The sequence below is a fragment of the Notamacropus eugenii genome, chromosome 2 (assembly GCF_028372415.1).
Source record: "Notamacropus eugenii isolate mMacEug1 chromosome 2, mMacEug1.pri_v2, whole genome shotgun sequence".
Taxonomy (NCBI): Eukaryota; Metazoa; Chordata; class Mammalia; order Diprotodontia; family Macropodidae; genus Notamacropus; species Notamacropus eugenii.
In genome coordinates, this window is record NC_092873.1 from 432278897 (window position 1) to 432295059 (window position 16163).

The following is a 16163-nucleotide window of genomic DNA, read 5'->3' on the forward strand; positions in this document are numbered from 1 at the left end:
GGTGGAGAACAGGGACTAGAAACGCCCAGTTCCAAAGCCACTGGGTCTAGTGAAGAGTCCTAGCTGGGAGTCAAGAGACTCAGCTTTCTGGTAGTCAATCAATCAACTAACAATGATCTATTAAGCACTTACTCTGTGCCAAGTCCTGTGCTAACTACTGGCAACACAAAGACAGAAAATGAAACCACCCCAGCTCTCAAGAAAGTTAAATTCTATTAGAGAGAAGTTTGCATGTAGATACATAAGTATGGATGGAATAAGCACAAAATAGCTAACTCAAGGTGGTTGAGGAGAGAGGGAAGGAGTGCTTGTCGAAGGCAAGAAAGGTTTGCCATAGACTAGTGTGGAAATATGTCTTGTATAACTTCATATGTATGATGAGTTATCATATTTTTTGCCTTCTCAATGGGTAGAAGAGAGGGTGCAGGGAGCGAGAGGATTTGGAACTGAAAATAAAAATTAGACAAAATTTAAAAAGCAAAGAAAGGTTTCATGTAGATGGTGGTGCTTAAGCTGAGCCTTAAAGAAAATGAGGAATTTTGAGGCAAAGGTCCCAGTTCTACCATCTTTAAGTTATTTATTTTCTGTGGTTCTCAGTTTTCTCATCTATGAAATGAGGATAACTTGCCTTAGCTAGCGGACAATGATTTTTAAGGATGAAATGAAATAATAAAGAATCGAGTGCTGTGAAAGTGAAAACATGACACATCCAACGGGTATGGGTACAATTTTTGTCAATTGTGTGTTAGTGAATTAGTGAATGATTTCACATGGGCACAGGCTGGTAGAAGAAGTGAATTATATAACTGTGACAAATTAGAGCTGGCTTCTTATTCACCTGGAAAAAAAGCTGGTTTCACTCTTGGGGGGGGGGGCCATCACACTTAGACTTCACTTTCCACAGTCCTCACTGTATTCCTCTTCCTTTTTCCCCACAGTGGTTTCTATGAAGAGTCCCATATTTGGGCCCAAGGAAGTAATAGGCGTGCCAGGTGGATCTGTCTCCATCCAGTGCTTCTACCCATCCACCTCTGTCAATAGACATGACCGCAAATACTTTTGTCTTCGGAATCAAAGGGGATCCTGTGACACCATAGTCTCTTCAAATGGTTTCGTCTCAGACAGATTTCATGGGAGAGCCAGCCTCACCAATTTCCCAGGAAATTCCTCCTTTTTAATACAGATTTCACAGCTGGAAAAGGCAGACAGTGGGCTCTACAAGTGTGGTGTGGGCATAAGTAGTCGGGGTCTGTCCTTTGACATCACCTTGCAGGTGGGACAGGGTAAGCACCAAGGATTCTTTTGCCTCTGGGGCATAGGACTGGGGAGCTAATTTAAGCTGCAGTAGGACAGATTTAGGTAAAAACAAGTAAAAACTTCCAGAGAACAAGGTTTGTAAGGCACTGTCATGGATGTTGTCCCCAGGACAGCTTTGAAATCTCCTTCTAAGAGATCTCTAAAAAGAAGAGATGGGGGTGAGTCAGGTGTGATCCTGCCTGGACACAAAGGGATGGACAAGATAGCCCTCTAATTTCCTTTCAAGCTTATGAGAATACCAGCCTAAAATAATTTGGCATAATATACCTCTCCTTCTTGCTTCCTCTTCATTGGATTTCCCAAGGCCTCTGTGGCCAACAACATCAGAGATACACAGGTCTTGTTCTTGTCTTAGGGAAGCATCATGGAATAATGGGAAAACACATGTCACTTGGGTCAAAGGATTTGGCTCTCATACTATGTGGGGTTTAACTTCTTGGAGCCTCAGTGACTTCTATAAAGAGGGGATGAGAATATTTACAACATCCACTTCACAAGAGTGTAGTGAACTAAGAACTTTATATATCTATGTAAAAGCACAGTAAAGATGTGACTTTCCATTCTAGTTGTCTGTGGAACTTTGAGGAAGGCACTAATACTTTTGCCACTTCCATTTTCCTTTGGTTTAAGATCTTGTGTGCCCAGAAGGCCCCTGTAGATTTCACATGTCATGTATGTCACACTGTCACTCATTAGTATGTATTGGATCCCTAGTAGTGATCAAGAAGGTGAAAGATAAGGAAAAAAGAAAAGGAAAGTTTGGATTGGAAGAGTGGGAGGGAAGACTGAAAAGTAGTCTCTCTGGAGCTTGGAGCATTGCTACAGAGGGCAGGACAAACTGGAATGCTCAAATGAAGGGTCTGGGACAGGCTGAGGATATTATAAGGTGTCTGAGGAGGTGAGAGACCTAGAAGAAGGTTTACAGGTGCCTCAAAGACAAACTTTATCTATTTGGGAATCTGGCTTGGGACCTACCCTTTCTGCAAACAATTATCTAGGCTGCTCTTTGTGACAGTATGATCCAGAGTAGGTTATGTTATCTTTTCCAGCTATATATTAACTGGATTTATGGGTAACATGAAAGCTGAGAGGGACGGTTAATAATAATTGATTGAAAGGAGGGTTCCTCATCCCCCCCGCCTCCAATCTCTACAAACTAGAATAGTGGTTGAAGCTAATAAGATGAAATTGAATACTCGTAAATATAAATATCCTCCTCATGGGTTCAAAGTTCAATTGTACAAGTATTTGAAGAAAATGAAAAGAATATTGGGATTCAATATCTACATATAGATATTCTATATATAAAATATTGGGTTAGAATTTCAATTCTACCACTTAGTAAATAGTAGGGTGACTTAACAAATAACTTTGGCTTTAGAACCCTTAGGCTCTTTATCTGTAAAATGAGGGGGGTCAAGCTATTTGACCTCTTAGGACCCTTCTGCTCTCAATCTTAGGACTCTATATAGCAGTGGTGAGATTCTGGGTAACCTTTGAAATAGCATTTTCTATAGTGGGATCAGAGGCCAGACTCCTAGAGATGGAGGGGTGAATGAGTGGGGAGAAAGGTCAATTTTGTAAGAAATATATGAAACAGTGGTTTGAGGTGATGGAAAGATTAGGTGAAAGCTTTTTGAGGATAGATAAACACTCAGTATGGGCAGCTAGGTGGTGCAGCAGAGAGGGTGCTGGGCCTGGAGTCAGAGAGATTCATCTTCCTGAGTTCAAATCTAGCCTCAGACACTTATGAGCTGTGTGACCTTGGGCAAGTCACTTAACCCTGTTTGCCTCAGTTTTCTCATCTGTAAAATGAGCTGGAGAAGGAAATGGTCAGCCAATCCAGTCTTTGCCAGGAAAATCCCAAATGGGGTCACAAAGAATTGGACGTGACAGAAAAAACCATTGAACTGAAACCCTCACTATGTTTGATTTTTTTGAGGGAGCAAGAGAGAGAAAGAGTCAGCAGATAGGGAGGGACTGGAGATCCCACTGGAGGTTTTAGGGGAATGGAGGAGAGAGGAGGAGTGCTTTGGGCAAGAGTTAGATTAGATGACCTCTGAAGTTCTTTCCAACTCTCAAATTATATGATTCTTTGGAGAGGGGGAAAGGGTCAGGGTCAGGATTTTATTGGGAGCTAGGCTCTTCTCTTATTCTTTCCTGCACTCCTACCCATTCTATCTTGCAGATTCCAATCTCCCTGACAGTGAGGTCATCATTACTGAAGTGGGTAAAACAGTGTCCATCAACTGCCCTTTCAAGGAAGAGAATGTACAGGACAGGAAATTCTTATGCAAGAAAGATGATAAGAGCTGTGCACTGGTTATTGATTCTCAGAACAACGTGGGCTCCGACTACACAGAAAGAGTCCGCTTCAGAATCAGTGGCACCAGCAGTAAGGTCTTCGTGGTCATCATCAGCCAGTTCAAGAGGCAAGATGTTGGGACATATATCTGTGCGGTTGGGGAGGACAGTGCCCCTAAAATCCAGAAGACTGTTGACATAAAGTTGCTGGACCCTGAAACTGAACTGGTCTATGCTGAGCAAGGGGGATCAGTGACCTTGAATTGTGCCCTGGGAAGCACAGCGGAAAACATGCCTATGTATCTATGCCGGATAAAGGCAGACATGACTTGTGACTTGGTCATCAACAGCAAGGGATTTACAAATAATTCCACTCATGGAAGGATCCTCTTTACCCCAACTGAGCCTGGATCCTTTAGCATCATGATCACACAAGTGAGGAAAGAGGATGCGGGTCTGTACCACTGTGGTGCCCAGGAAAATGGTGAACCATCTGAAAAAGGGCCAATTCAAGCTCTACAGCTCTTTGTCTCTGAAGGTGAGACATGGGGGAATTGAGGCAGAGAAGGAAGAAGCCAGACAAGTAACAGTTCTCCTCAACCTTCTGTGTACCAATGTCTAGAATTTCCAGACATAGAAAGCTTGATTATGTCTGGTCTTCAGAGAACTTTCAGTCAAGGGTGTCTCTCTCTTTTTGACCACTATCTCTGCTTAGTTTCCTCTCCAGAAATAGCTGGAAAAGAGAGAGGCCAAAAGAGTTCAGTTTTGTTCCCTATTTTGTTCCCCCTTTGCAGTTGTGGTAAGAGATTTGGTAACAAAGGAAGAAAGTCATTGGCTAAAAGAGACCTTGTAGATTACATATGATTTCAGTGGTCTGGGTTCTCCCTGTTCCCAATGGCAGAAAACATCAAAAGGGTAAATCTGAGAATTCTAAAGCCATAGCAGAATCCAATAGAGCCCATCCTGTCTCTCACCCTACTTCCTCAATTAGACTGTATCTTCTCTCTCTTGTACACTTGTGTGTAGTATGGGAGAGATGGGGAAGAGTAAGAATGTGGGTGGAGGTGAAGAAAGTAGATTTATCTTACTTCTATACTTCTCCTGGGAAGCTGACTGTCTTTCTGGATTAGGTTTAATATCTCTCATGCCTCTCAGTCAAGGTTCTTCTTTCTTAATAATAATATTTTTTCAGAAGTCAGAGGATAAAGATTTCTATCTTCTTTTGATGTGACTTTTACCTGCCTCTAAATCTGGTGATGGGGTGAAGGAGAGGAAGGAAAAAGCCCCAGGTGTTTGTTAAGATGGTGGATGCTGGCTTCTCCAAACATTTTGGGAAACTTCAGTTTTATCCTCTGCTAAGCGGGGCTAGGAGGGGTTGTTTCAATTCTCATTCTGCTTGAAGGATGGTGAGGGGCAAATGATGCAAACAGAGGGAGAACACTAGCAATAAGTCAGCTGAGATCATGGGAAGAAAAACTCTAGGACTATGCAAGATTCTGACTATGTTGAGATCTCTCTGGCCAACCTCTGTTTGTGCTTTCAGAGACCACTGTCCCCAAGAGTCCTTTGGTGGTGAAAGGTCCATCTGGTGGCTCTGTGTCAGTAACCTGCCACTATGACCCTAAAAAGAACAACACCCTGAAGTACTGGTGCAAGTGGAAGGGCAACAACCACTGTACTAATCTGGTAGACAGTTCGGGAAATGTGGATGAGTCCTATGAGGGAAGAGTGGCTCTGTTGGACCAGCCGGAGAATGGCATCTTCACAGTTATACTTAACCAGCTGACCCCTCGGGATGTAGGCTATTACTGGTGTCTCAGCAATGGAGAGCACAACAGGAAGACTACTGTGAAGATTGATATCACTGATGGTAAGACCTGGGTCAAAGACAAGGGGAGAGGTAATATGGAGTTTGTGAACAGGCCCTATCCAGGGACCATCCCACAGGTCCAGACACTAATGCTCAAAATCACACCACACTGGCTATTTCTCCTTCCACATGTATTTTGACAATCTCCCTACCCTTCCACCCCAATCAAAATTCCAGATTAAGGTTTCTTCCCTTCAATTCCATGGCAGATAATAATTCTAGGTAGGGGAAGTGGGTAGGACAATCAAAGTTTCTAAGAAATGTCATTGTATAAGATACAGTCTTCTTTCACACTATGAGGCTCAACACTCAAGTATTCCCCTAACCCAGTAGTGAACTTCCTTCCTCATTCCTTCTATAAGAATCTTTTCCCCAAATTCTGTGAATGCCAGTGTCTTCCTCCTGTGGATAATCTCCATTATATCCTCTATATGTCTTGTCTGTACATGGTTGTTTGTGTACTGTCTCCCCTGTTAAACTCTGAGCTCTGTGAGAGCAAGGTCTGGGTGTGTTTTTATCCCCTTTCTATATATCTCTACTGCTCAACATAGTGCTTGGTATATAGAAGGTGCTTAATAAGTGTTTGTTGATTGGATGACTAATTGAAGTCATAATTTTACTCAAACAGACCAACCAGTCTTCTGTACTAACTAAAGGTATCCGAAAGGGAGCAAAAGCACATTGATGTCAATGCATCTATCCCATCTGATCTGGTCCTAATGGATGTCCAGGCAGTCAATGTTAGTGGTGATAAATACTTGAATATCATTATTATTTATATATTGTCTACAGTGTAGTGAGAAGAAGTACAATGTAGTGCCAGGATTGTTAAGCCTGGTGAAGGACCTTGTGTCTGCCCTTAGAGGACCAGCCTTGTTAAGTACAGAGAAGCTCACCTCTAGGAAGTTGACCACTAGATAAAATTTATGTGAGGGTGTACGTGGGGTTGGCCATAGGAATTAATGAAAAACATTTATTAAGATTTGGGGGGGGTCCTATTTTATTATTAGCTAAGAAAGCACTCATACTGATGCAATATCCTTAAATTATCAGTCATTTTATCTGAACATGTATTATATGTTATATAATTTCTCCCCTAACTCCACAACTCATTATGGCTTAGAGATGACCCTGGAGTTCATTTCATAGTTTGTTCCAGGAGAGTACCTTCCAATACCCCAATCATGACCAGGTTCAGGAAGGTTGCACACATGACTTGGTTCAATTCTTTTAGTGCCCACTGGAGGTTCTCATAATAGGATTGGAGTAAGGAACAATCACTCGGCCAATGAGAATTTATCAAGCATCTATTATGTGTCATGCACTCTGCTAGACACTGGGGTAATCTGCCCCCAGAGCAGATCAAATACGTTTCCTATTCCTCATTGGTAAAAGCAAGAGTCTGAGTTCTTATTGGGTCGATCTCCAAAAAACACAAAAATAAAACAGTTTCAAGCTCTTGAGGAGTTCACATTTTATTGAAATGAAATAACGAATATGAAAACATTTCCTAACCTGAAAGTATACTAATAAATCTATGCAATCATTAATATAATAACTAGCCTAGCTCAGTAAATCAGTCAACAAGTATTCATTAAAGAAGTTATGTTAGTCAATGTGCTAAATGCTAGAGATACAAAGAAAGGCAAAAACACAGTCCCTACCCAGAGGGAGCTTACATCCTAACAGAAGAGACAATATGCAAATAAATGTATATCTAGGATATTTCCAATATAAGTGGACAATATTCACAGAGAGAAGATATTAGCAGTAAGGGGAAGAGGAAGGAGGCTGGGAAATGTCTCCTGCTGAGTGTAAGATTTGAAGGAAGTCAATAAAAACTAAGAGAAAGCCATGAGGGGGCAGGTCACTCCAGGTATGGATAACTAGTGAAAAGGCAAGCACTCTGGAGATGGAGTGTTGTGTTTCAGGAACAGCAAAAAAGGCCACGTCATAGGATTACAGAATATGTGGAGGGTAGTAAGACTAAGAAGACTGGAAAGATGGAAAGGGCCAGGTTGAGAAAGACTTTAAAAGCCAAGCAGAGATATTTCTCTTTGATCTTGAAGAGCCATTGAAATTTATTGAGTGGGAGGGTGCAATGATCAGACCACTCTTTAGTTCATCACTGTCATGAGCAGTAGGGGCTTTAGGTACTTCCTCTGCATGGACCTCCCATGGACTCTTCTTCTCACTTCCCCATCATCAACTTGGGCCTTCTCCTTTGTTCCCAGGTCAGTCACTCTTAAAAACACCAAAGACTGTCACGGCCCAGTTGGGACAGTCTCTCACCGTCTCCTGCCACTTTGCCTGCAAGCTTTATTCCTATGAGAAATACTGGTGCAAATGGAGCAACCAGGGATGTGAGAACCTGCCAACCCAGGAGGAGGGGAGTAGCCAAGCCTTTGTGGACTGCAATCAAGACAGCAGGATTGTTTCTCTTACCCTGAACCCTGTCACGAGAGCCCATGAAGGGTGGTACTGGTGTGGTGCGAAGAAGGGTCAGAACTACGGACAGACAACTGCAGTCTTTGTATCTGTGGAAGAAAAGGGTAAGCCTTGTGTGGACAGTAGAACCCAGGTTTCCATACAATGTCCTGAGTTCTAGTCTGGGCCAACTCCTTAGGTCCATTGGACTCCCCTTCCTCCCTCTCTCTCTGTCACTGTCTCTCTGTCTCTCTGTCTCTCTCTCTCTCTCTGTGTCTCTGTCTCTGTCTCTGTCTTTGTGTCTCTGTCTTTCCCTCTCTGTGTCTCTCTTTCATGCTGGGTCCTACACGGTCTCTCATTCATTTGCTCATTCCTGCATCCATTCATTCAGCACTTATGATGCACCAATTACATTCAAGGTACTTTGACAATTGCTTGACTATCAGTGTAATGAGAAGAGTACTGGATATGGAGTCAGAAGCCATAGGTTCAAATCCTACTCTTGGAACATATTACCTGGGTGACACTGGACAAGTCACTTTTCCTATCTAGATTTCTATCTTCTCATCTGTAGAATGAGGAGGCTGGAACAGAGGACTTTTAAGGAGGCTTCCAGCCCTTAATTTATGACCCCTGCAAAAACTTTTTGTCAACAATGTGAGATGAAAATGAAAGTTTCCCATGGGAGCATGGGGGTGGAGGTGGAATGTGCCCTTTAAAGTCTGATGTCTCAGGTGTGTCAGCTGGGAGACAGTCCTGAAATCACACCATGGAGAGGAAAGTTGAACCTGGCTGACCCAGTCCCCTGCTCTTTAACCATCTCTGAGGTGCTCCTTGGGAGCTGTTCTAAGTATGTGCTTATTGCCAAACTACCACCAGAGGGCAACATTTCCAGACCTATTCACCCCTTCTAGAACCACCCTGGTTCTAGAACTGTAGTTTGGAAAGGATCTTTTGATTCTTTGAAGGAATTGACCTCAGTGCACACATAGAAAAATGCTTAAAAGGGGGCGTTGAGGAAGATAATGAAATAAGCCTTAATAGGGAGTGACAGTTTCAAAGAAGCTGGAGGAGGCTTTTTATTTCTCTTTGGCTAGACCCCTCCCTTCTCTACCATGATAATACTCTGTGGAAAGAGTGAAGGATTTGGGGTCACAGGTCCTGGGTTCGAATCCTGCATCTATCACTTACTCTAGCTGAGAGCTACCTGTGCAACTTCTGGGCAAATTGCTGAATCCCTTTGAGTCCTAGCTTCCTTATCATCTTCGAGATGAGTGGGACTGAACTAGTAGACTCAGGTCCCTTTGAAGCCTAGAGCTATGATCCCACAATCCCTCTGCTCTAACCTTCACTGTTAACCCCTCAGAGCACTGACTGAAGTACCCCAAGGACCCCGAATAGGTTTCCTGATCCCTGAGACCCAGATGCAATCTCTTCCCAAACTTTAATGTAAATCCTACCAGGGCTACCTACAAAGGTGGTAGATTAAGAAGACAGCACTGCTGGTTATGTGACCTTCAGTTCAATGACCACCCAGCAAACATTTCTTAAGCACCTGCTCCCGTGTGTCAGGTGCTGTGCTAGGCACTCTGGGTATACAAAGATGAACATTGCTCCTTCAAGAAACTCAAGCTACCTACATGAACCCAAATAAGCATGGTCCAAGGTAGAATGTGATGAAGGGCAAAAGTGGGATCTCCAGGATCCAGGAGCTCTGAGAAAATTAGAGAAGGAGGAGATTTCTTTTAGCCAGAGGGAAATCAGGGAGGGCTTCCAAGGGGAGGGGACACCTAAGTTGGACTCTGAAAATGACTAGCTGGAATAAGCTGAGATGCCAGGAGTGTATGGACAGATGGTGTTGGTTAGCAATCTAGTTTGCCTGGAGCATAGTAGAGTGCTAAAAGATAAGGAACATGGAATTTAACTTGGAGGATCTTAAATGCCAGGCTGAGGAATTTGTGTTTTATTCTGTAGACAATTAGGAGCCACTAAAGGTGGCCCTAACTTCTGTTAGCCTTGCTCCTCATCAGTAAAATGAAGAGATTGGATCCTAAATGATCTCTCAGGTGTCTGTCAGCTCTGATCTTCCCGCTGGTTTTTTTTTAAAGCTGAGAGTATTGATTTTTCTTTTCCTTCTGTATAACCTATGGCCAACTCTGCTCTGCCTCAGTTTCCAGGAAAGATGTCAAGCCAGCCAATTCTGTGTTAAATGAAGATTCTGTGGAGCCTAAAGTCAGAGCCAAAGAGCCTGAAGTCCCTACAGACTTGGCAAGGTCAGCAAGTTCCTTTTTTTTTTTTTTTTTTTTTTACTAGGGGCAGGTTACTCTGGAGCAGGTCCCAGGCAGAGTAACAGGAAGGCACCCTGCCCTCTTAAGGGATTCCTCAGCTTCTTGACTTGAATATGCAAAAGGTTAAAGCTATACCTATAGTCTTGTTCCATGCTTTAAAGGATCTTTTTCTGAAAGCCCAGAAACTCTAATTATGTCCCACTTGGTACTCTACCTCTAATTAGGAATTTTTAAAAATAATTTGAACCATTTCAATTCTCAAGTGAAGGCAGGAATTCAGAATGTAGAGATGGTACAACCCCTAATCAAGCCAAGCCATCAGAGGAAGTGGACACCAGAGGGCTCTGGAGTATTGGCTGCAGGGATAAGGAAAGAGCACTCATTTTGGAGTCTAGAGATCTGGCTTTGATTTCCAGCTATGCCACACCTCTCTGGGCTTCAGTATTCTCTGGAATCCCTAGGAGCCTATTTGGCTCTGATAACCTATTTAATATGCTCTCAAAGTCTCAACAGGCATTGGGAGATAGAAGAAGTCTGACCTCCAACCTGTCTTCCAGTCACCTTGGAGCACTCCCAATTTTCACTGTTCCTTTCTCCCCATTGCCAGCCCTCCCCCACCCCACCCTCCTACTTGTCTCTCTGCTTTTCTCATTCCAGCAAGGAGGAACAGGGAGGAGGCTCTAGTCTTCTGGTCTCTACCGTGGTGCCTGTGGCATTAGTGTTAACCGTGGGTGCTGTGGCCCTAGGAGTCATCAAAGCCCGACGAGGGAGGTTCAGCGGTGAGTTCACTCATTTCAGTTCCCAATATCCTAACACACAGACTTTTCTGTACTAATGGATAGAAAGGATTGAGGAAAGAGAAAAAGATGGACAGATTTCACTTTCTCTCTTCAGTTCAGTCTGAACAAGCACAGCTGTCTACCATGGACAGTTCAGATAACTGAAATAGAAAGGTCTGAGGCAGGGGTAAGGAACCACATGTGACCTTAAGCCCACAGGTTCCCCACCCCTGCTATGGGGGTAAAAAGAGACTTGGGAGTCTAGGTTCTGCTACTAACTGCATAACTTAACTAGTTATGCCCTTAGTTTGTTCCCATATGCCAAATGAATATAAAAATACCTGTCCTCAAAGAGTTGTTCTAAGGACCAAAGTACATAATAGATGTGAATATACTTTTAAAAGTTGTGAAGAACTCTAAGTTCCAAGCATTATTGAATTTATTTAATTGAAATTATCAGTTACCTGAAAGAGGGCACCCAGTCTAGGAATCAACAAGATCTGGGGTCAAGCCTTCCCTCAGAACATACATTCTAACTGTGTGATCCTTGGCAAATCCTGTAACCACTAAGTACCTGAGCTTAGTCTCAAATACTGAAGAGTCTGCCAGCACATACAGGCAAAGAGTGCTTACACTCAGATTTCTGTCTTCTTAATCATCAACAATGATTTAAACCCTGTGCCATGCATGTTACTAGGTGCTGGGCTTACAGATATAAAACTGAAAACAGTTTTTGCCCTCTGGGATCTTCTATTCTGCCAGAAGAAAAAACACATCCATCTGTAAATATTTAGCAATAAATATAAAGTTGCATTTGGAGGAGGAGGGGCTACGATCTAGGAGGTTAGGAGATTCTTCCCATAGAAGGTGGCATGTCAAGTGGGATTTGAAGGAAGCTAGGTATTCTAAGGCGGATGTGAAGAAGGAGGGCCTTTCAAGTGGGGACACAGCCAGGAAGAGGGCCAAAGGTGAGAGATAGGAGCAAAAAGGTCAGTTTAGCTGGATCCTAGATACTCAAGATCACAGGTCAGGACCAGCTCCTAAAAAAAAGAAATCCCTGCTTATAGAGGAGAAAGAGGTATAATCATCATGCAAAGATCATTTGTGTTCAGCTTTGGAATGCAGCCAGACCCTCACCCCATCCTAGTTCTGGCTGTGGCATAGAATTCCCACTGTTTAATCTTATTTTCAGTCTCTAAGTGTTTTTGAAGCAGCTAGGTGACCCAGTGGATAGAGTGCTGGACACAGAGTCAGGAAGATCTGACCTCAGACACTTATTAGCTGTGTGACATTGGGCAAGTAACTTAATCTCTCTTTGCCTCATTGTATCCAACTGTAAAATAGGGATAATAATAACACTTACAACCCCCCTCCCCCCGGGTGATTGTGAGGATATTTGTTAAGTGCTTAGGAAACCTTATCTGTTATTATTCCCATTCTCTTCTGCCTCCTCATGTGTAATTCTTCTTCCTTGGACAGATCGAGTTTCGATTGGAAGCTACAGAACTGACATCAGCATGTCAGAGTTAGAGAGGAACCCCAGGCAGTTTGGAGCCAATGACAACATGGGGTCTTCTATTCAGGAGTCTACTCTAGAAGGGGAAATTGGTATGACCTTTCATCCAAGGGAGCCTTCAGCAATGTGCGGGGAGGGCAGGGCTGGGAGGGGATTGTGGATTCTGAATCAGAGGACCTGAGTTTGGAATACCAGTTCTGCCACTGAGTACTTGTGTGATGGTGGACACATTTAACCTCACTGGACTACACCCTGTTCCAGATCTTAGATGGGATGCTCCCAGTTATAAAATGAACTAGGTGATCTTTAAGCTAATTATTTCTGCTCTAAAATATGGCAAGAATATTAGGCTTGGAAAGGGAGCCATTGAGTGGGAGATGGGCTCTCTCCCTGGGAATTCCTAATTGGTCCTCTACCCTTCTCACAGAATTCATCACTCAGACTGAGAACCCTGAGGAGATCCAAGAACCTAAGCAAGTCAAAAGGGTAAGGAGAGAGACTGGCAGCTTCACCCCAAGAGGATGATGAGGGAGTTGTAGTTAGGCATCGGCTACCATTTCGAGTCCTACCTTCAGGGGCTATGAGACACCAGTACAGGGTGAAAACCTCTTCACAGAATATTACAGCCTTATCTTGTGTCTGAGGATGATGGAGTGATGTCGTGTGTGCATGAGAGGGGAGAGGAAGGAAAGGGAGGGGTACCAGGTGGGCTCCATTTACAGTTAGCTCTTCCCTTTTGAGTAGGAGGTAGGAAAAGGCTGTGAACATGCAGTCCAAGAATAGAAATCAAGTGATCAGGTGGTGTATTTTCCCCTGGGTGTTGGACCGGATTAGCTATACCATTTAAGGGTGCTGCTCAACACATCTTAAGTGCAGGTAGGTGAGGCTGTTGCCAGTGAAGTGTGATTTGAGGGGCACAGGGAACCCAGTCAGGTGACACAATGCCTGAAATCATGGATGACTCTAAAAGCTTTGATTAGGCAGTTACTAAGATCCAGACTCAGGATAAGCGCTGGGGGTACAAATAGGAAAGGGAGATAGCTCTTGCCCTTAAGGAACTTAGATTCTACTAAGAGAGATAATATATAGTCTTATCAATAATGTTGCATTCTCTTGGGTTAGGTATTTCCCATTCTTGGGTTTTGTATGCAAGAAAAGTACTCTCTCTCTTTCTCTCCCTCCCTCCTTCTCCCTCTCTATCCCTCTTCCTCTTTCTTCTCCTCCTTCTCCTTTTCCTCCTTCTTCTCTTTCCCCTTCTCTTTTCCTCTCTCTCTGTCCCTCTCTCTCTCTTCCTCTCTCTCTCCCTCTCTCTCCTCTTTCTCTCTTTCTCTCTCTCTCTCTCCCCCTCCTTTTCCCACTCTTTCCTTCTCTCTCTCTCTCTCTCTTTCTGTCACATTCTATCGTCCATACCTATACAGTCTGGTTAGTACTGAATTTTTTTTTCTTACCCCCATTCCCTCTTAGGGGAAGATAAGGGCTAACAGGGACATGGATCAAAAGAGGGCAGTGAGAGCAGGGCAGGTATTTTTAGGAGTTTCTGTGTTCTGATCATCAGGACAGGCCAGTCTCTGTTCCTTCCCCCATTCCCTCTCCTACCTGCAAGGTTAGGGTAGAATGCAACTGCATTGGGCCTAACATGGAGGTCAGGGCTCTCCTAGGCAGTGAATGGTTGTGTTGCTGTGTACTTTGGAAGCATAGGCAATGACTTCAGTCCTCTTCACTCTGCTCTCCCCTTCATTCTCCCCTACCCACTGAAACAAAAAGTGCTGAAACCTGTTTTTTTCTCCCATAGTCTTCCAAGGAAGAGGCAGATATGGCCTACACCGCCTTCTTGCTGCAGGCTAACAACATGGCCAGTGAAATTCCCCTGGATGGTCATAGTGATGCCTAACCAGTGGATCCCTCCATCTGCATCCTGTCTCCCACTACCCTCTCTCTATGACTCAATCATATGCATGACCACCAGGATCACCTTTTCTGAGATCCTGTCTCTATCCCAGCACTCCCTCTGTTCCATGTGATCTGTACATCTGCCCTCCTTGCCTTCCCCTGACTGCCTGCTTCCTACCTGGGGTTTGTGGCTTAGTGACTCCAGCCTGGATGTAACTTTCCCTTCTCATCTTTCTCTCTGAGAAGATAGGGGATCCAAAAATTCATCAGCTTAATTTCCATTGAGTCCCCCTCCCACACACACACACACACTTACCCCTTCCATGGCAGTGTAGGGAAGAGGGAATTAAGGAACTTCTCTGCTTTTAGAGGGACTGAGAGTTAAATCATTTCTCTGAATCTCTGTTCTGAAGAAGTCAGTGGGATCTAAGATCTTTCTGTCACACTATCATTGTACACTCAGCTGATTAAAGTGACTTTTTCCTGCCTTCTGTGGAGACTTCAATCTATTTCCTAGAAGGAGGTTACTCGTCACATGTCAAATCCTAACACCTTTTTTGGACCCCCCTATTCACTTAATCTTCCTGTTGGGATTCAGGGAAATCTTAAATATTAGAGCTAGAAAGGACAGGGATAGTGCAGCCCACCCACCACATTTCACAGAAAAGGAAACTGAGGTCCAGTGGGGGAAATTCCTTTCCTAAGGGACACAAAGCTGAGCTGGGACTAGAAGCTCTAATTCTTTCCACTCTATCATTGTGGGAAAGGAGAAGGTGAAGGGAGAGAGGCAGATTTCATTTTAGAAAGACTGAAGGAGAAAGTAAGAGGAGGGGTTCTGGACATGCTATAGGGCCTTCCAACAGGATCATATCTCCCCTGGGTATGGGACAAAGGAAAGACTCACACTTCACTCTATAGATTAACAGGGTGGGGAAGGGCCAATGATTAGGGCGGGGAATAGGATGATTTTCTTTTCTTTTTTTTTTTATTATTTATGTGGAAGTGTTCTATAATCACTTCCATATAACTTAGATTTTTTCCCCTCCCTCCCCCACCTCCCTACTCCCTCTCTGAGACAGCATACAATTTTATCTTGGTTCTACACATACATTCCTATTAAATACATTTTCACCTTAGTCATGTTGCATAGAAGAATTAAAATGAATGGAAGAAATCATAACACAAATCAAAACGTATTACAAAAGAAAATGATCTGTTTCATTCTGCAATCGAATTCCATAGTTCTTTCTCTGGATGTGGAAGGCATTTTGCCTTAAGAGACCAGTGGGAATTTTTTAAGTCCTTGCATTGCAATGAAGTACTAAGTCTACCAGAAAAATTCCTCACACACTGTGGTTGTTGCTGTGTACAGAGTTCTCCTGGTTCTGCTCCTTTTACTCAGCATCAGTTCATATAAGTCTTTCCAGGACTCTCTGAAGTCTTCCTGTTCATCATTTCTTGTAGCACAATAGTTTTCCATTACATTCATATACCACAATTTATTTAATCATTCCCCATTTGATGGACATCCCCTTGATTTCCAGTTTTTGGCCACCACAAAGATAGCTGCAAATATACAAATATTTTTGTACATGTGGCACCCTTTCCCATTTTTATGATCTCTTGGGAATATAGTCCTAGAAGTGATATTGCTGGGTCAAAGGGTATGCACATTTTTGTTGCCCTTTGGGCATAGTTCCAAATTGCTCTCCAGAATGGTTGGATCAGCTCACAGCTACACCAACAATGAATTAGTGTTCCAACCCTCTCAC

At 43.4% G+C, this 16163-nt stretch overlaps 1 protein-coding gene across 3 annotated transcripts in view; it reads left to right on the forward strand.

Moving 5' to 3' along the window:
* The window catches only part of PIGR (polymeric immunoglobulin receptor), a 41240-nt gene extending 26362 nt beyond the window's left edge, over positions 1–14878 (forward strand). For all 3 annotated transcript variants that reach the window (XM_072648006.1, XM_072648007.1, XM_072648008.1), the window contains exons 3-11: positions 939–1283; positions 3506–4159; positions 5165–5491; positions 7726–8043; positions 10089–10191; positions 10864–10985; positions 12465–12593; positions 12929–12987; positions 14294–14878. In XM_072648006.1, the coding sequence (XP_072504107.1) occupies positions 939–1283; positions 3506–4159; positions 5165–5491; positions 7726–8043; positions 10089–10191; positions 10864–10985; positions 12465–12593; positions 12929–12987; positions 14294–14392 (2156 nt within the window). In that variant the 3' untranslated portion in view covers positions 14393–14878. The remainder of the gene's footprint in view (positions 1–938; positions 1284–3505; positions 4160–5164; positions 5492–7725; positions 8044–10088; positions 10192–10863; positions 10986–12464; positions 12594–12928; positions 12988–14293) is intronic.
* Positions 14879–16163: the final 1285 nt, after the last annotated feature.